Source organism: Megachile rotundata, chromosome 13 (assembly GCF_050947335.1).
Source record: "Megachile rotundata isolate GNS110a chromosome 13, iyMegRotu1, whole genome shotgun sequence".
In the NCBI taxonomy this organism is placed as follows: domain Eukaryota; kingdom Metazoa; phylum Arthropoda; class Insecta; order Hymenoptera; family Megachilidae; genus Megachile; species Megachile rotundata.
The window spans coordinates 11388525-11410379 of NC_134995.1; the positions used below are offsets into that span (position 1 = coordinate 11388525).

A 21855-nucleotide genomic window follows, 5' to 3' on the forward strand; every position below is an offset into this window, starting at 1 on the left:
TTCGATTCGATGCCCGTTCACTTTTTTCTGAAGCGCGGAGCGTGTTCTTCGATTTAGCACTTTTAGAAAATTTAGCGGCTTTCAAAGTTCAGTAAAGACTTAGGAATTTTATATAATTTTTGTTGCAACCCTTAAAATGTTAAGTTGCCGAGCTACTAAGATTTTGTCGTTTTTAAAATTTAATAAATTTGATTTGGAAATTTTATACAATTTTTGTTGCAACCCTTAAAATGTTAAGTTGCCAAGTCACTAAGATTTTGTCGTTTTTAAAATTTAATAAAATTGATTTGGAAATTTTATATAATTTTTGTTGCAACCCTCAAAATGTTAAGTTGCCGAGTTACTAAGATTTTGTCGTCTTTAAAATTTAATAAATTTGATTTGGAAATTTTATATAATTTTTGTTGCAACCCTTAAAATGTTAAGTTGCCGAGTTACTAAAATTTTGTCATTTTTAAAATTTAATAAAATTGATTTGGAAATTTTATATCATTTTTGTTGCAACCCTCAAAATGTTAAGTTGCCGAGTTACTAAAATTTTGTCGTTTTTAAAATTTAATAAAATTGATTTGGAAATTTTATATAATTTTTGTTGCAACCCTTAAAATGTTAAGTTGCCGAGTTACTAAGATTTTGTCGTTTTTGAAATTTAATAAAATTGATTTGGAAATTTTATATAATTTTTGTTGCAACCCTCAAAATGTTAAGTTGCCGAGTTACTAAAATTTTGTCATTTTTAAAATTTAATAAAGTTGATTTGGAAATTTTATATAATTTTTGTTGCAACCCTTAAGTAGCCAAGTTACTAAGATTTTGTCATTCCTGAAATTTGCTAAATTTTACCTGGAAATTGTGTACAATTCAGTTCGTAATTCTTGGCAATTAAATTCAATTTGCATAAAAATTTGTAAACTTATACGACTGTTCGAACGAATCTCGTTTCGGAGATGTTTCACAAAGGGACATTCGGGTTGTTCTTCAACGAACAGATGGACTAACTAATTATAAAGTTAAATTAAATATTGATATGCAAGGATTCAACTTCCTTCGGGAAATAGGTTGCACCCCGTGAAATTTTACCGACGCTATCGCTGATTACCCCCGTCGCGTTTTGTAAACGTGTAACATTCAGCCCAGGGGAGATACCAACTTCGTCGTTAAAAGAGCTTAATACTCTAATGAATTTTTCTTGCGATACTAAACTCGTTATAAGAACTTTTATGGAAAATTTCTTCCTCGTGAAAATTATTTAGCAGGAGGGTCCGAATATGGTCCCTGTATCTCTAGATCTCAAATATCTACATCCAAGTCTCATCCAAAAGTTTCCATGTTCCGAAATTGGTATGAGTTCCAATTTTCACACGAGACTCTAGGACTCATCCATGGTCCTACCACGTGGTCATCCACATTTCTCTATCCGTGTTTTTAAAGAAGGTAGATTTGAAGTAAGGTGTGCACATCGTACAGAATCGTGAAAAGGCGAAACAAAGAGTACTCACCGGACTCCGAGACGGATGGACTGCCCGCAGACCTGTCGGAGTTCCTGGAGCTGGCCGTGGAACTGGTGGAGGAGGCCGTGCCGAGCGAGCATTCGGATACGCTTCGACGTTTGGAGAGAAGAGCCGCGGCGGCGGCGGCTGCTGCCCCCGGCCCGCAAGAGGAACCGGTCGGGACGCTCGAGCTCAAACCGTGGAGCCCGTGGAGCCCGTGCAGCCCATGAAGACCCGTCTGACTCGTCAGTTGCTCTAACCGTCGCCTGAGGAACCTCTGCTCGCGGGACAGCTGCTCCTTGTGCACCGCGTGCTTGCGTTCGCGCTCCTCCAGGCTCTGAAACATCCACTGTTACTGCAACTATGTTCCAAAATACTGACAAATACTAGACTTATCCCATCAAAATGACGGGTAGATTGGGTTCTTAATCTTAGACTTCTTACTTTAAAGTACATTATGAAGAAACTTCTTGACAAAATGTATATATTTGCAACTGTACTTTGCGATACAGTTCTATCGACAATAGCAGCATAATATGGGTAATAATATAAGTTATACTGACAATAATAAGAGTAATAAGGATAACAAGTACAGTTCTATCGATAAGCAACATAATATGACAGAATCACATTGAATTCATCATTGAATCGTTCGGGATAGTCAGCTTGAAATATGAGGACAGTACATTTATCTTGTGAAACGCGCGATCTGGACAATTGTATAACTGTAGGGCTGCAGGAGGCTAACAGAGGAGGCTACCTGACCCACAGTCCAAATTAATAGAAGGAAAGAAGATGGTCACCTAGACCACAGGTATCTTCGACGATCAGAAAGTCACATTGATGGACTTCCAGGTGGAATGAGTCCCTAAAACCTGGGTCAGACTCCTAACGTCAGTTGTACTGTTACCCACATACCTATTCTGCTACTCACAAGTTTGCTATCAACCCCTATACATTGCTACTCGAAACTACAGCGATTTTCAGGCTCCGTCTCAGGAGGATTTTGCGCGCTGTTCAGGCAGATTAGAAGATTACTGTCCGCAACGCTGGGATCTGAACACGGTGTCGAATATTCAGAAATATTAGTACTTATGGGAATACGAGTCTCGGAACGTTCCAAAGTGCACCGTAAACCGAGATTAATTATACCGAAAAATGTGTCACTTACGAAGCTGAATGACTTGATTCTCAAACTTCTAATTCTGTTTCGAATATTACGATGAAAGGTAGCTCGTACAACTGGCTTTTACCTTGATTATCATTTTTATATCCTGTTTGAAAATTCCATTAATCGCGGAATTAATTGTTCGAATCGACAACGGTTTTAAGCGAACAGAAAACGAGCGAAAAATTATGGAACTAATGGAAAACGAGGTTTGCTAAAGCTGCGGGATTACAATGAAGCTTCGGGTAATTCGCAAAGTCCAACACGAGATTCAGATAATTTAAACTTCTCCTCGGTGAAACGTTCGTTACTCGCTAATGAACCGACCTGGGAATATTATTTTCAACATTTTATGCTCTTTTGATTCCCCTGATTTCGATCGAAGGCTCGTTCAGGCTGATCGAATTACGTGCTGGAAATCTGAGAATTTTTCGATTTTGGACAAAATTTCTAATTGGTTTCATAGTTGATTTGTTGCATATGCTATTTGTATAAAAGACTGCACATTCTGAGACTCTGTATACGTATGTGTAGAATAATATTAAATAGAAGGTTAATGTAGTTTATTTAACGAAATATGATTAAATGCTATTAACTCAAATAGAATTTCAATATTATACGAATTACAAATCTCACACGTCTTGCTCGCAAAGCAATGAGCTCTTCGCTTCGCTCCGAAAACACCAAGCTTCGCTCGGTTACATCAAAAAGACAATTTTTTAGCAATCTTCATTACATGCAAGCTTCATTCATACCATGCGCAAGCTTCATTCGTATCATGCACCCTTGCCGATCACACAATTACATAGTACATACACACACACCACATACACTACCGTCCATAAGTATCCGGACACTTGGTTTCGTTACATAAAACATAGTTGAACTTTGTACGAAAGGTATTTAGGGTTATCATATCATTTGTAATAATTATTATTATCTTTTTCGAGGTGTCATAACGTAATAGAATTAATTTTTAAGTACAAATTATACAACGAAAGTGTGAAAGTAAAATTCATGTCCAGAAGTACAAAGTCCAAATTTGTGAATCTAATGAAACGCTTTCGATTGTAAAAAAAATTTTCATTTCTACTGTGTTTCATTTCTATGGTGCAGAACGTATTCAGAGGGTTCTTCGATATGTTTCAAGTGTTTGTAAACTGGTGGTAGATGTTTAGGTTCCCTCAATGGAGATAAGAATGGAGGTGACGCTACGCACTCGACAGTTTCGGTTTAGTTCGTCTGTAGCTTCTTTTCCATCGAGATACGAGTTCCAAACGAGAATTATCAATCGAAAAACGTTCCAGTATTCTGACCTTCGCAGAAAAAAAATCGATTTTAGTTACTGTTGCAGGTACTTGAATAACTTTCATGCAACGCGAATGCATATTTCGCTTGTGGACGGATACTTATGGACGGTAGTGTATGTCCGATGTGTTCTATGCAGTGCCGCCATATATCGATATTAACGGCCCTCGTTCCGTTTATTGCAGAGCAATAATTAATTACGCATCGTCTGAAAAAGTGAAAAAGTAGGGAAGCGCTTGCATATAAATAAGCACGGTAAGAAGAACGATCGAGGGTTGAGGTAGACGTAGAAAGCGATGAAAAGATGGGGTGGAAGCTGTCTGCGATTTATGACACCCTTCCAGAACACCAAGCACCGTAGGTCCTTTGTAATCACTTCTTCTGTTCGGAAGAGGAGAGGCACGTCTCGGAATAAGAAGGCCAGATAAAAAGTAAGACTCGAACACAGAGGGTGATACAAAGATAAGCAATTGGCGTGAGCCGTAGAACAGTCCGGGAATAATGCGACATGGAGGGAAGCGATTAGAAAGCGGGACAAAATTGTCTGCGACTTAAGGGGAGCACGGAACAAAGAAAAACAGTCTGCGGTATATACCGCTAATGAAAAGGGGAGGAAAAAAAAATACGTGGACAAAGGTGAACCATCCTCCCAAATTGCACCGTGTTAATTAACCTTTTATTAGCCTCTGTTATTTGCAGATAACGAAACAAATTTCTGGATTATTGCCTTTATGGGGCATCGTTGTGCCACGAATGAAAGGACTCGCCTTAATTTCGCTGCTTTCCGCTTTCAATTCCCCGAACAAATTTACCGTTTCTTCGAACACTTGGTCAGGGTTGGTTTTGTCTAAATCTAATTTGTACGAGGAAAAATTGGAAGAAAGCCTACGTAGACATTTAACTGGCGACGCCTTCGGAGGAACGTTTAGAACGAAGCCCTAAACTTCATTAAGGGGATTTCTTTAATTATAGCGTTTATGCTTGTATTATAACTTCACGCTTGTTAGATCAAATCCAATAATCGCCGGTTGTCGTTAATTCGTTCGACCACCGTTCAGGCTGTTCGCAAATTCTTCTTACAGGTTTAAAGAATTCGTAAGCAAAATTATAAACGCGGTAAAATCCCGGAAAGGAAATTTCAAATCTCTCGCGGTGATATCTCGAAATGGAAGCGAAATAATATATAAAGAATAAGATGCACCGTTATCGGGACAGGCAAGATAACTTACGAACAAAGTTCGATCGCGCGTGTAATTTACTGGGAGGGCCGTAACACGAGTGGAAAACGTCGCGATTAGAATTTCCCGGCACGAAATAGCCGCAGCCGCGTTTAAACCGGCTACCAAGGCGTTTTACGATCGTCTCGAAGCGGCTCGCTCTTATCTCCGTTGTAAACTCCTATCAGGACGAATGGAAAGCACAGGCAGAAGCAACTTTTCCAGCAGCGCGTGTATCGAACGACATTCGGTATCGTGGCTGCTTTTTATCTGCCATCGCTCGATTCTGAAACTCACCCTTCAATTTTCTACCGCAGATATTGTTACCGACAAAATTTCCCGGGCGAAAATACACCGAATCATTCTAAATAAGATAACGCGAGCAAACAAGATTTCCAACTTCCGGTTTCATTAAAAATATACTCGAAGATCTCGGAATTTGTCGATCTAATTTCATTCGGGATTTAGGGACTTTAGATACGGGAATCCGGGATTAAAATCATGCGATCGCGTGTAACTGAAATTTAATCGTCTCGTTATCTCGTGTTACTTAATTCCTGAAGCTGCAATTAATCGGACGTCTAATCACGAATGATATTCGAATCGATTAATGAGTCCTTTCACGACCGTTCTAATTATCTAACTTTTGACACAGGTAGGAAAAAAGAGTCGGTAACTGCTTTTTTCTCGGCAATTAAACACAATTGTCGCTAAGCGGCACTCGTTTCGTTTCCGGACATTAAATGTCCCCCGCGAGAAGGGTGGTTCGCTGCACGAATCCTTCGGGACACAGGTCGAAAGAATTTAGTCCCCTCGAATAAAAATTGCCTCCCCTAATTAGATACTGCTCCCATAATTCTTCTATCCAATCGAGCAAAATTAATATGGTTACAATGCTTTACGAGCCTTTCCCTTTATTCGATGCAATTTTTCATTTTTTCAAATCTGGTGATATTTGAAATTAAACTTCGATCGTTTTAGAATTACAGTTGTTTATATATTAGGTATAGAAGAAGAACGTTTCGAATGGGAAGAACAAATCGAATTTTCCTTGCAGAACCACTACTTACAAAATATCAAACATCGTAGAGCGCAGCTCACACGTAAGTAACACGTTCTCATCTTCTTTTATGTCAAGAGTATTTTTCTCCTGTTTGTCTTCGGCCACTTCTCACCCTTTCGCCGGTTCTTCTTTATTATTTTCCTCGCGAGGAAGAGATGTTAAACCTCGCCCTATCATTTCCACCGTATCTTCACCTTTCAACCTTCCACCCTCTTTCATCTTCCATTATTTATCTTTCCACTCTTATCTTCCTTCCCGTCTTACTTCCGTTTCTTTTATTTTCAGCAATATTCCCGACGCGCCGGGACATTCTTTCTCTCCGCCCTTTTGTTTAACTTCTATACGTATAAAAAATATGGGGGAAAGTATTTTATTCCGGAGAGCATTTGCAAATTGCGCTATTGGAATCTGGAATTCGGGGACATTGGAATTTCAATGGAAACTGATAAATATTCGGTGGAAGAAAGATCCTTGTTCGTAGCGAGATCTTTTCTTTCGAAAATTGGTCCCTTTCGAGTCGTTGGCGTTGAAAACGCCGGGTCGTTCGCATTAATGTATCGACGCGTTAGAGTAGATGCCCAGAGGGATCGATCGTCCGCGGGTCACGGAAGAAGGAAAAGCAGGGAAATACCGCGATCGCGTTAAGGAGGACGACAACGACCGACTTCCGTTTTAGAAACGACGTGGCACCGGTTCTTCCGTGATCGAGCCGCCGCGTTAACGTACCTCGTATTCTTAAAACGGTGTTCCGCGTTTCGAGACCAGTACCAGCCATAACAATAGCAATAGCAATAAGACGGAAGTGGACGTTGAAGAAAGAACGCTTCTTCCTTTTACATTTCTTTCCGAAAGCTCCGCGTTTCAAATCAATTGCTCTCGGATTCCTTTTATATCCTTTCGATTTATATTATATTCCTAATAGCGTCATTTTATTATTCTTACAGTCCGACATTTTATTTTCTAATTTCAGAATATTGCACATACTCTTTATAGTTCGAAGCACCTCGTATTGCTATGTACCTCATATTTCTAACAAATGCATCATTTCCAAGAAACTGCGAGCCTTAAAATGATAGATACATATCTTGCAAATACATGTCTTTCAAATCGAATTATATCAAATCATTGTATACTTCAAAATCACTAACCGTTCACTGTAATTGAACGTTATCGTAACATGAGCAACATTGTGTCCTAACAGCATTTCCAACAAACTGCAAGCCTTAAAATGATATAATACATATCTTGCAAATACATATTCTTCAAATCGAATTATATCAAATTATTGTATTCTTCAAAATCACCAACCGTTCGCTGTAACTGAGCGCTGTCGAAATATGAGCAACATTGTGTCCTAACAGCATTTCCAACAAACTGCAAGCCTTAAAATGATATAATACATATCTTGCAAATACATATTCTTCAAATCGAATTATATCAAATTATTGTATTCTTCAAAATCACCAACCGTTCGCTGTAACTGAGCGCTTCCGAAATATGAACAACATTGTGTCCTAATAATTTCTAACAAACTGCAAGCCTTAAAACAATATACCGTAACCTGTACCAAACAAGTAACCATACCGAATTATGTAAAATCATTCTATACTTTAAAATCAGTTCGCTGTAACTAAGCGCTGTAACTTACATGAACCTTAAACTTCTGGAACTGCGAAGGAAGGTGAAGATCAGAGAATTGAATAAAGAGAATCGAAACAGGAGGAACAGCAAAGATGGAGGCATCGTTGTAGGTCGACGGAAAGTCAGGCTAAGGTGTCGTCGCAAACAGAGAGTGGCGACGGACAATGGATGCGTAGTTAGTAAATTACAGGCTGGGCTGGCTGGTTAGCTGGCACAATGGCGTGCATGCGTGCATATGTGGGCGCGTGTATTGCGGGAACTCGTGTGCGTTTCGCTCGGTTGTGTTTGTTGTGTGCGGCAACGGTTTGCAGAGAGCGGAGTGCAGCAGCGCGTATCCACCGTTCGTCCATGCATACAGAGGCCGCGTGGGAGATTCCCGGTATACATCAATCTGACCTCTGCTTCAGCTACCTGTACATTATACGAGGCTGCGTTAGATACCCGCGCCAAGATTTCACTCTGTCCTCCATTGCAAGACATCGATGCGTTTCGACCGCCATATTCTCTGGAGATCGTGAAATACTGACGTTCAACGGGATTCGTTCGCTCATTCGACGTTTTTGCGAATTCCTACTGAAATAGATGTTCTCGATGTACTCCGTATGGATGTGTCAAATTTAATGCGTCGATGATTGAGAAGGTGCGAGTTTTGAAACAGAAAGAACATGAGAAATGATTCAAGTTTCTCCGAGTCCTCGCAGATCTCAGGATCCCAAGATTCCAAGACTCAAGAAGTTTCGAAAGTTCCGTACCCAAAAATTTGGGAAATATCCGCAGGAACACCGAAGAAATTTTTCACGGAGGATCTGGCCAGACGAAACTGAGCAACCAGGACCAGCGTCTGGGCGTCGAGTTCGACTAATTAGAGAACCGTCTAAGAGTGGCTCGCTCATTAACGAGCGCATGGCGATTTATCGTCAGCCAGCCTCTGGCCAAACGAAGAGGGTAAAAAAAAGAAGAGCGAAAAACGGCCACGAAAACGACGGAATTCGAGTTGATAGACGACACAGAGGGGTGGATGGCGGACGAAGGGCTGCGGTGAGGGTAGCAACGAAGAAGAGAGTTGGAAGAGGAAATGAAGCGAATCGAGGCTGCAAAGAAGCCGAGGCAAAGGAAAAATTAAAGGGGCTCGAAAGCTGGGAATGAAGTCCGTAGTTTGCGCGGGAAAGGGCTGCCCACCGCCGACGGGTCAAAAAGAACTCGTTCGTATTTCGAGACTTCTGCAACAATGTATCGTTTGCTTCTTTCGATCTCTATTTAAATAACTATCCACTACACATGCGTAGACTTAAGAAGTTTCTTTATACAATAAATATTGTTTACCAGAGAAAGAAAATGACGGGACATTTTATTCGTTCCTCGAGTCTCTTCGCCTTCGAGTTTCCACCACCCCTGACCGCTCTCGACCGCGATATTCTTCTCACACTCGGCCATCTTTTCCGCCATCTTTCTCGCTAATTACCCGACCCGTTTTCCGAGCCAGAAATCTCCGTTCTTTTCTCCGTACCCTCGCCGTGTCACGCACCCTCTCTTCAACCCCTTCTCGACGACGTAAGCGAACGCGTTTCTCGCGAATCGCGACTCCGCGAAATCCCCATGAAATATTCAAACCCACCCCGTCCTCGCTTAACTTTTATGGAACAGTTTTCTGCTCGCATCCGTCGAGTTCGAATTACAAGGCAATAAACGTGGTCGCGAAATTTTGATAACGGAGATTATTCTCCGAGTAAAAATGGACGATCGACCATTTAAAAATTGCAGCGACGGAATAATTTATTTATTCTGTACGACGTACCTTGATAAAACGCTTGGCCTTGGTCAGAAGACCTAACGTGGTGTGTCTTGAAGTTTCGGGACCCAACGGAACCAACACCTTCAACTTTTCGAGGCAATTTCTGAGGTGAGCTCTCCTGCAACAAAAAACAAAATACCGTTAATTCTATTATCACCTCCCGAGATAATTAAATTAATAGGGGATTTAGAGTACAATTAAAATCGATGCGAGCGTTTCATCCCCCGGCTTAGCCGCTACAATGTCTGTGGCATCCGCTTTTCGCGTCACGTAGCCCCGACGATGAATGGAGCGGAATTCGGCCCGCGGCGGGGTTGCAAACGTAGCAAAGAGATAAAATTGAAGAAAATCCGAGATGGGAGGCGTTAGTCCCTATGGTACCCCGTAAGAATTCGACCGCAACGAAAGGTCGGGTTCTCGATCGGGGAAAGCGATAAGATTCCGATTATCGTGACGATCACGGACCATTAGCCGAACGAATCGCGCGATAAACATACAACCGGAATACGAAAGCAGGAAACGCGCGGGAATTATTTCCCTACCGTAATGTCCTGCGGCGAACGGGGGGTTAAAGAGGGTTGCAAGCGGAGGGTGACGCGACGGGAATTCGCCGTCGTGCGATTTTCGATGCGGTCCTTCGACCGTGAAGCGATTAATTGTTTAAACGAACGTTGGCCCGTCGATTCTTTCGGAAATCCTGAAAATCCCCGATCGCGTGAAAAGCAGATTTGCCGGTGACTGTACCGCAGCTGAATCCAGCACGTCGAAACGAATTTGAAGAGGCTCTCCCTCGAGTGGATCTCGAAGAAAAACAATATCCGAGCCGATGCGATGCAGCAGCCTTCCCAAAACAATTTATCCCCGTCGAATCCGTTGAATCTGACGAGAAGCCAGGGTTTCGAGGGACAAGGAGTCCCAAGAGGCGTCTCCTCTCGAGCTGTCCCAACGATCCGATCGATCCGCGAGCCTTTTCGAGAGATTGTCGTCACGCGAGTGCGTGTCGAAGCGTTATCGAGAGCAGCACCCCGGTGTTCCCGATATTTTCCTGCCGCCTTTCGCGATTTATAATATTCCGCTTTAACACGTCCGAGCCTAGCCGAGAAGATAAAGCATCACGCGAGCAACAGTCGACTATTCTTGCCCGCCGCGCCGGCTGTTACCTATCGAACAAAGAGAAAATTATTCGGTGCGATTACGCGTCGCTGGATGGTTGGCTGGGAAATGCTTTAATAATTCATGAGCGACCACGGTGATTTTTCACGGAATGTTCAAACCCTCCTCCTTATTCTCCGGATCGCCTTTCTGCTTCGTTGATCCAACCTGCGTGCTCCGAACTTCTCCTGATCAAAGAATCCTGCGAGTTTACGGTTTTTGATTAGAAGACTCTTTGTGCCCTCTCCGAGTGATTTATCGTCGAGCTCTTTGCCTGGAATTTCTCGAAAATTTTCGAATCAATTTCTCCTCGTTTCGACGTTCGACAGCTTCTCCATTGTACTCGAAGAGTTTCTTTCCTGACGGAATACTTTGCTCGGAACGCGAGACGTAACGAGTTATCGATGGAATTTTGAGACGAACTGTACCGAGGCGCAGCTTTAGCTCGCGAGTGCATTGGCCGACTATGAGTTAGATCGCTTTAACAGCCGTCTGTAAACAGCCTCGTAACTCCGTTGCCTCTCCTCCTCCCTCGGCGACCCACTCCCTGTTCAATAGCATCCCTTCTGTCTCGTAGATTCCTCTGTAGCGTATTCGTTTCTCCATCTGGTCGCCTATTTTCTCTTTCTCCGGTAGTGCACCGCGTTCCTCCGAACCAAATCTTTGCATACGGTCGCAATTTTATCAGCGTTAACTTTACAATGTCCAATCTTTGGCGTTAACCGAGAACGTCGTTCGAAAAACGTCCTAATCCCGAGGCGCAACAGATGAGCACGTCACAGAGAACGTCCTGTAAGCGTAGCTGATCATCGAAGGAAGACTTACAGTCACGTCGAAGTTAACGAACAAAGCCGTTCCCACGGAAGTAGCGCGGCCTGGAATGCCGGCGAACGACTTGTACCGTCGACTACGAGGAAACGTAGATGCCGATAATTAGTACGTAAAAGCTGAAGCGTTACGGTAACAGCGGATAATGTCACTTACAGGGTGAACGAACCGGAGCCGTTTGGTTACGAGAAGACGGAAGCTCCTTTCTTCAACTTCTGAGCTTCTCTTCGGAATTATCGACAACGTCGAACACGCAGAAGATTCGCGAACTCGAAAATTTTCAGTCACCCATAAATCACGAAATGAAAAACTAGGGAATACGTAGGACACAGTCGCGGTTAACAATGTTTAGTAATTAATTATAGTAACGCCGTGTACGCGGTTTTGCAACAGACACTAGGAAGACCGTCAAACGATCCACCGACGACGCGTCGTAATTACAGTAATTGCAATTAGTTTTATCGTTCGGCTAACAGCAACGTTGGTTCCACTAGGGGCCACTAAATCACACGGCAACCAGTGAAATTAATTGCAAGCATCGCGTATCGTGTGAACGTGAAAGTCACGCGGACAAGAGGAGCTAGATTACCTGAACACGAGACTTTGTATTGTCCATGGCTCCGACGAGGAACCGCACAATTTCTGTTAACGATACCGATAAAACTTTGCATCGACGTTTTTAAGCTTTGAATCAAGGTCTCATCCTTTAATGTCGTCAAATCACTCCTATGCTCTCGTATGCTTTTAAATTATTCGCTGTAATGGACTGCTCTGAAGAATACAAACCAATGGTCACTTCTTGCATGTGAAAAATAAAGTTCGTGTTAAATAGTCGAGTAAGAGTAAGTCTCAAAGTAATTAATACTTGTAGTAAAGCTCTCGATCGATTAAATTTGAAAGGACCAGTGGCTCGCGTGGCAAAACGTCGATATCCAGGGTAGACATAATAGCTGTATCCATTGTCGAATCTTTGAAGGCAAATGTTATCGCAGACGTTATTCGACAGATTCGACGTCGAATTAATAATCGACGGTCGAAACGTTACCGACACGTGTCTCGTATGATCCGCGTATCAGCTCTTTGAACTCGAAGGGAGCCGACGAGTATTCGCGAAGCACGCTAAGCTGACTTCGACACGCTGAATTCCGCGCGAAGTATTTATTCATCAGGCTGCCGGTACGCCGACACAGCCGGGACAGGAATTTCATAATGCTGATGTCACACGGTGGTATCGATTGAAGGACCAACACCCCCGCGCCCTTAGCTCCCCATCGGACTTGGTTGGCCTCCGGCAAAAATGTTGCAGCGCCGCGAAAGGATGTCAAAGAACGATGAGATTGATGGCGGGGAACGATGGATCTAACTGCTTGTTCCATCGTTACGCGTTTCTTTAATACTTTCGCGAACTTTTAAGCTGGAATTAACTAGTAGTTCTCCAGTTCTTTCCAAATTCACCAATTTTTCCTAATTGCCAAGTTTTCCAATTTCTAAGTGTTAGAAAATAGAAATTAACGAACGGTCGACGCAGGTCATCCGTTTTTTGTCATTGCACTTCCCCTTCCTCAGGGAACTTCGCTGAGCTCAAGTGCCCTAAACAGTCATACTAACGGGGTGTCCTCAAGACAGCATCGTGTCAATGAAGACATTCTTGTATTGGCTTTTGCCGTAGAACTGCAGTTTACTTTTTTTAAAATCGCCCACTAGTTATTTACTCATCAATAACATTCCTGATTTTCATAAGTTGCCCGAATTTCCCTGCGTCCGAGCTATTTCATCAAATTCGTAGAATCTCATGAAACGCGAGCCAACGTATTAAACGTACGTCGGAACGAGATACGTATTTTTTCGTGCTCATCGTCAACACCTTAACCGCAGCTTCGCGCAGAAATGGGTGTGCATAACGCGTTCCAGAGCCAGAATGCATCCATCCGTGGCGGAAACCGTCCACTTTGTGGCCCGCAAGACATAATACCGTTTGATGATGTCATTATGCCGCGACGGGCTTATTGTTTCTCGTAAAACGTACGTGCAAACGTTCGGTTACGTGTGTTCGCGCGTGTGCGGGTCTTGGTCGGTACTTTCGAGATCCAAGAGCGCCGCGGTGGTCTTCAACGACCCCTTGTCGGCGTCGCCGTTGCTCGTCCGCTTAGTCGACGCCCGTCGTCTCCATTTTCCGCGACGGAACAATAAACCGGGCATAAACTTATAATTAAATGCCTGTAACGACGCGACGCGTGTTTGGCACACGTGACGTCCATGAATTTATTGCTGGAATCCTTCTTCTATTCGAGATTCGTTCTAAATCTCGCAAATAAAGATTCCATCGCCTACGATTATCATAAACTTTGAAAAGCGCAGCCTTAGAAGTACTTCGATATAACGAATGAAAAAGATGTTCGAACGGTAACGCGCGAAGGGGTTGGAACCGCGCGAAACTCGATTAATAACTCCGGAAGTCGGCTTATCGCGATAATTATTCACGATCAAAGGGCGACATTTAATCGGGCTCGCTTAAAATCCCCGGCTGGAAATCGTCTCGCCCGGCGAAATTAACATCCCCTGATTAATTGGACGTTTCGGAGAGTGGCTGGCCGTGGAACGGCTTAGCAATTTATTACGACGACGGATACTCGAGAGTCCCGGGGAGGCAGGCAACTTGTACGAACTTACGCTTCGCTTAAACTTGCCCATTCGTAAAGCGAGCCGGACTCGTAAGAGAAAGAGAGGACGGCGGTGGCGCGAAGGGGTAGTTTGCCCCTTTTCGCGCGGAACCACGGTTCCGGTCACGAATAGATCCGGACTTCCGTACACACGACGATCTTTATGCACGAATTACCTTGTACTCGGCTTCCTAAACAACCGGGCTTCGAAAAATATTCACATTTGGACAACTTGCGTTTATTTTCGGAGAACAAATATCTGGTTACGTCGCTTTTGTCGGCAGATTCGATTCTTTTTGAACAAGCGAAGACTTGGTATAACTTGGTAACTTGGTAACTTTTGGTATTTTATAAAAATAAGAATGTTTAAATTCGAAAGAGGTGTGTGTGGTACACAGTGCGATTGCGCCAGATGATCACAAGTACGAATCGCAGAACTTGACATCGGATATTAACCTACGACTACGAGAGTCGGCAATGATTAAACGAAGAAAAAACAATGAATACGTTAGGTTGACGTGAACGCGAGGGTAAAAAAAATGTCGACTTCCATCGCCGTAACGTGCGCCCCCAAAATTAATACTCGACTTTCGTCGAAAAAAGCAGCGAGGGATTAAATAAAAGAATGCAAACCGTGAATACAATACAAGGATAACACAAAAGGATAAAAGCGAGCACGGGCAGCCGGCCGGCGTGTAACGAGGCAATAGCTGGCACGAGCCATCTTGTTCATCCAAAAATCAAGCCCCGATCCCGGAATCGCGAGGATGCCCTGGCCACAATAGTCGTTCCCTTACCCTTACGCTATTCTCCGGGTTCCGTGTGTTTAAACTGGCGATGGTGGCACGGTTGAACGAGCCGCCACACGGTCAAGCAACGTGTGTGCAGCTGCCACCAGCCTGGACGTGTACAGGGGTCGCGTGGGTGTTCACCAACACGTGTACGTACACACCGGCGGCGTAGCGCTCTGGTTTCGCTTAATTAAACTGTGTCTAGCTGGTCCAAAGCCCCGGCGTGTCGCGGACGACAAAGGAGGTTGGTCCAGAAAGAGAGAGAGAGACGGACAGCCAACAGTAGCAGCACGTGCCTTCATTAGGATCCCAGATCCCACAGCAACACCCGTATCCTGCGTAATCCAAAATAACGGGCCAACGTGAACCAGGAGAACTCCTGGGAGCCACGAATCCGACGGGGGGTCCCAGGATCGCAATCACCTCGAGAGGGTCGACCAGAGAATTTTCTGGGTTTAGGTGCCGAGACGGTTTTCGAAGGATTGATCTCCTCCCGGGTGAGAAGGGTTTCGAATATGGAAATACGGTTCGGCGAGTTTCGTCGTGATATAGATTGGATATGGCTCGCTTCGGGCTGGGTTGCCTCCGCGTATACCGATCCTTTTTAACCGACTTCGAAAAAGGAGAAGGTTATGCAAGATACAATTTTTTCGAGTCGTACGAATAAAGCTGACCGGCTGCTGTCGTAATTTCGAGGCTACAAACGACGCTTTTAACGTTTAACGAGAATTTCCATTCATTTTTCCAGGAAGCTCACCCTTCGCAGACCTTCGTAATATCCTTCTCCCATGGGCTGTTACACGACGGGGAAAACGCGTTCGAGGCGGCAACAGCCGAACGCAATTAAATTCGACCGATCGAGCAGCCAAGTCACCGCGAATCCTCCAATTAGGGTAAATATATTTATCAAAGGGACGGCGTCACGAGTGCGTATTAATCTTCTAATCCGGACAATGACGTGCGCGCACAAATATCGCTACAAAGAGGACGCGAGTACTTCTCGCTTAATCGTAATTAAGCTCGCCGTCGCCTCGATTGATTTACTCTGCGCTGCTGCAGATGTTCTCGTCACGGGGACTAATTCGATCGAATACTTTGCTCGTTACTTTTCTCGACAAACACTTTGCGAAATTAAACTTCGGTATATAATTCTGGGACAACAATGCGATCGACCAAATAGCGTTAAATGCAAGCTAACCGTTTAATTGAACTTTTCACGGATACGCAACCGTGCTGAATCGCGTTGTTGCAACATTTTTTTATTCGATAAAAATTGATCACCGTAACCGGCCCCCTCGCATTTCGACGTTAACCTTTGGACCGATGGTTTAACAAAGAAGCGAGTCAACCAACCAACGAACGTACGAGAAACGTTTTGCTTCACTTTCACCTACACGGGTTCGATGCACTCCGGAGTGCAATTGCAACGGCACGGTGTACATATCGATGCAGCTCGACAGTAGCGTAGCAACCGAACGCTGAATTATTTTTGCTTCGTCTTAACGACTGCCATTTACGATCTATTCGTTTCGTGAAATAATTTGGTGAGAAGCGTTTCTTTGTAGGAAATAATAAATCCGTATTTATATGTCTGAATTAGAGGCTTTATAAATGCAGAGACATGTGGTTATTCTTTTAAAAAACGAATCAGTTTTTACGAGAATAACGAGATGCAGAAAAGTAAAGATTGAACAAAAGCGAACCGCGGTAACAAGGGAACGATACATTAAATTTCATGCGACACAGCGGAATTAAAATGGTCGTGAATATTTTAAAATAATTTCGCAGCCGACACAGGCTCGATTCGGTCGCGCTTCGACGAATCGATTCGCCAATAATGTAAGGTCGGCCAGTTATGTAATTCGCTTCGTTAACCCTTTTCCTGAAACATCCGTTGTGTAACGATCGATCGGTAAAATTGGAGAAACAGTTTCTTCTAAGCCGTTATACTCGAATCCGATAAGCCTATTTTTCATTGATAATCGATTTCTCGACCGCGTACGCGCGATGACGCGGAAGATTCAAGTTAATTCCGGGGGTAGCAGAATGCACCGATGAAAAACATGCTCTAAAATTGTCCTGTGGTCGAGGCGTTGTCGTGACCGCGTGAAAACGCTTCGCTTACCCGCTCGACAATATCACGCGTGCCTCCAGTACGCTCGGCTGACTTCTCTAACGCCTTACAGGCTTATGCAATTGATTCTCGTTCGAGCTTTTAAGTCTCGTCCTCGTAAGCCGATCGCCGATCACGAGGAACTGTTTTGCCCCGCCTTTTTATACCGAATATTTTCTTTTAACGTCGCTTGTGATCTTTATGTTATTTGTACGTTCTTTGTACATTTGGAAACATTCTGTTGAATAATCGAGATCAGAGAAAATCAAGGAGCTAATAACACACTTTTAAATACAAATTATTTAATATTGAACTTAAACACATTTAAGTATTTATGTATTGACACATTTTAACATGCATATAGTTGTATAAATGCAACATACCAGTTTTAATCTTATAAATTATATACAAAATGTAGGAAACCTGCAATGAGTAGTGTTGCAGATATCAATCAAATACACAATACATCTGTTCGTTTTAATTTGAATCAACCGCTTTCAAGGTATTTTGTTAGTTGATAACTTTTGGTAAAATTAGAAAATCATGCATTTAAGGATTAACTTTAATAATTCAGAGATTACTTCATCGTATACCAATTACATCGCGAACATCTACATTTTATGAACAAGGAAGTGCATTTTTCAATTATTTTTGATTCTAACATTTCTACCACTGTAAGATGTACAAGCTAAATTTATTAATAATTTAACACATTTTATATATCTAACAGATTTTGACTCACACTAAAAATTTTTTAAAATTAATAAGTAGACATCTCTGGGAAATTAGAATTGTTTATAGTTTCGGTTGTATTAGTTGCAACAAAACGGTGTCTAGAGGGGGTTGGTCTCGAACGAGCGTTCCGTGAAACGGACCGATTGAAAAACACACCGTCACCCGTCGAATAAAAAGACAATCGATATCGATCGATTCCGATGCTCCACGACACCCGGGTTATTCGATTGAAACGCGTCGCGACGCTCTGGCTCTCGACTCGATCGCGAACAAGAAGGGAATACGATTGTTTTTGCCATTACGGTGTCGACACGCGCATCGAACGACACTTCGCGGTTTCGAGTTTCGAGATATCGAGCCAATTATACGAAATAGTCGCCGGAAAAAAAGCGTTCCGTTGCCTCGTTAGCGCTTTCGATTGACTACAAAATTAATTTAACCAAATATCTTGTACAAGTTTCAAACTTAACCGAGAGGTGACTCTTAGTCGCCATTTTATTTAATGGCGATTAAGAGTCAACATTATCAAATTAATAATTTGAGATAAGCATTTTTTAACTGATTCTATAATATGACACGTGTGATGTTTACACAAAATGAAACGATACTGGAAATTATTAGTAGAGAAATAACCTCAAAAGAATTTATTTCTAAGATAACAAAAATAAACATCTGCAACTGAGTTTTGAGTTCAACACCAATTTGCACAATTAAAGATCACTAAATTCAACGTATGTCTAACATTTCATGTTGCTTTATTCGTTTTAACTTTGCGCTCGAGAGACGACTCTCAGTCACCATTTTATTTAATACCAAACTATAACATGAAACATGAGATGAATAAGCATAGTGAAACAAACAATAGTTCGTAACTTTTTAACTAAATATTGAAGTTGCTGTTTGCAAACAGTGAAATTACCTAATTAATATAATTTCATCGATCGATGTAGACTGATGAATTGAAAAGCATTAAGACACGGAAGGAACTGAGACTTTCGGATAAAATCCGTTTATCATCAGATTCATAAAGTTGTAGGAAATAGTTGAAGCACGGTTTAGGAAAAAGCTGGTAAATCCTGAAGGCGGGTGATTAATTAATCGCGTAACAAAGGGAAGAAGCAAAGACGGCGACGAGCTAAAAGATTCAGAGAAGCATAGGATCGGCGAAACGGCGCGTGACTATTGAAGTGAGCTCATCCGGAAGAAGGCAAACATTATTCCGTCGACTGGGTGTATCAAGAGGAAGGCGATTTCCATTCGTCGAGAGGAAAAGTCGCGGAGTCTCGCAGTTGTCTAATTCATAAAGGGCAAATTTCTTTGGCGAAGCGTTATTCATTCGTCAAAGTTGTACGGCTGGCGAGCGACACTTGGCCGACCGGCCTTTTATTCGGAGCCGGTGCGTCTAGACGAAATTGAATTTAAATATGAATGCGCTGCGCGGGACCACCTAACGCTCCGAAAATCCGCGTTACACGGATTCTATGCTTATCGGGGACGGTTTATCGGGTTTATTCTCCGACTTCCTCCGATCCCGAACAACGAGGATAACTTCGTTCCGATGGAACTTTTATGGAAAATTCGGGATCTCTGCCTTCCACCTCAATTTCTCATCGTCGGTTTTCTGCTCAAACAACCTTTACTCTTTCGTTACCGATTCTTTGCAAAGATTCCTTACGACGAATATGTTAACCCTAAGGCATGTTTACTGTTTGCAAACTTACCAGCTAAAAAGCTTGCACTATGATTTATTTCTTAACGCGTTGACTGCCACTTGACGCTTGACTATCTATCTAACATGTATATTGTTAAAAATTTATTCACTTTGCTAACCGCAAATTCTCGCATTAATTACATGCATCTATGGAAAATAAATGTAACAAGATATTTTACAAATATTTTAAAAAATTGATTAAGAATTAAAACAACACTGGATGCAATTGAATATTACTTTAGTGTGGCAGTCAACGTGTTAAGTGCTTCAGGCAAAACTGATCAGAATTAACACAATGACCAAAGCTCTTGCAACATACTATATTATTTTGAATTTTAAAAACTGATTTAGCTGTCATAAGTCTGAACACGAATTTCGTGGTTGCTCAACAACGTTCAAGCACGAAGTCAACAATGTAACTTCAAATTTTCGTACTGCATTTTCAGTTGAAGTACGATAAGTTCATCGAGTCCCAAAATTTCTGAAGTAACATACTTCACTCCGGTGTTTGATAGCGTATCGAGCACGTTAATAAACAATGTTTCAAGCGCTGTTCATAGCATGAAATTCTCGTTTCACGCGACGACAAGCAGCTCGAAAAACGAACGACGCAAACACAGAAGATGGCTGGATCGAACGGTTTCCTTAATTGCCGCCGCGGAGCTTGATTGCAATTAGCGATCGGTCGCAAGTTCACGGTCGCTCGTTCGATGTGTATTTTCGAGAAAAAAAAACAGACACATTTCCCGAGTGTTTTTTTCCGTGTTAACGCTCCCGTAATTAACACTTTTTTTCGCGACCAATCGGCTACGCGTTCCGCTTGTTTGCTCGCGCTATTCAATTTCTGAACGCGCAACAACGGAACGAACAAGTGGAATTAATCTGACCGTTCTTATCGAATTTCGAGTCTTCCATTAATCCCGGTTTTTAAATTTTCTTCGACAATTAATCTGACTGTTATAAAATTTCGAGAGAATCTTAATCCCGGTTTTTAAATTTTCTTCGACAATTAATTTGACCGTTCTTATGGAATTTTGAAAGAGTCTTCCATTAATCCCGGTTTTTAAATTTTCTTCGACAATTAATCTGATCTTTATCAAATTTCGAGAGAATCTTAATCCCGGTTTTTAAATTTTCTTCGACAATTAATCTGACCGTTCTTATGGAATTTTGAAAGAATCTTCCATTAATCCTGGTTTTTAAATTTTCTTCGACAATTAATCTGATCTTTATCAAATTTCGAGAGAATTTTAATCCCGGTTTTTAAATTTTCTTTGACAATTAATTTGACCGTTCTTATGGAATTTTGAAAGAGTCTTCCATTAATCCCGGTTTTTAAATTTTCTTCGACAATTAATCTGATCTTTATCAAATTTCGAGAGAATCTTAATCCTGGTTTTTAAATTTTCTTCGACAATTAATTTGACCGTTCTTATGGAATTTTGAAAGAGTCTTCCATTAATCCAGTTTCTTAAATTTTCTCCAACAATTAATCTGACAGTTATCAAATTTCTAGAGAATCTTAATCGCGTTTTTTAAATTTTCTCCAATAATTAATTTGACCATTCTTATAAAATTTGGAAAGACTCTTCCATTAATCCCGTTTTTTAAATTTTCTCCAAAAATTAATCTGATCGTTCTTATCGAATTTCGAGTGTCAATTCCGTTTTTTAAAAAGAGTACGATATGTAGAACTGCGAAGTAAAATAAAAGTCGGGCAATATTTTCAACTATTTTACGGAAGAGATTTATAGGAAAATGTTCGTTGTTCGGAATTAATGTTATTCGTAAGCACGAGCGTAATTTATAAGGAGATTCCGAATGGAGTTCGTTTAATAAAGTCGAAGCGGGGTCAACGGTGCCAGAAAAATATCGTTGTAGAGAAAAAGTATGCTCGGTGAGTTACTGCTTTAATGCAGGAGCTGATTCCTAGGTCCCCATGGTGGACCATCAGAATTCCGTAATGTCGCGATATCGTAAATTGCGAAGCTTCTATAATTCATGTGAGGGTAGGAAGCGCGGCTGTGCCAATTGGATTGGGTCTTATCTGCGCGATGAAAAATGGAACGAAGAAATCCGGCAAATCTCGGCCAAACAAGAACCGAATACCTATGTAGAGGAATATAGGTATCCTTATACTAGACAATTTTCGTCTCGACTCTGTCCAATGACCTCTCTATAATAAA

General features: G+C 42.0%; 1 protein-coding gene across 6 annotated transcripts in view; it reads right to left on the reverse strand.

Annotated features, from left to right (window-relative positions):
* The window catches only part of Mxd (MAX dimerization protein), a 143848-nt gene that overhangs the window by 50617 nt on the left and 71376 nt on the right, over positions 1-21855 (reverse strand). For all 6 annotated transcript variants that reach the window (XM_076538821.1, XM_076538822.1, XM_076538817.1 and 3 more), the window contains 2 exons: positions 9683-9797; positions 1500-1827 (listed from right to left, as the gene is read on the reverse strand). In XM_076538821.1, the coding sequence (XP_076394936.1) occupies positions 1500-1827; positions 9683-9797 (443 nt within the window). The remainder of the gene's footprint in view (positions 1-1499; positions 1828-9682; positions 9798-21855) is intronic.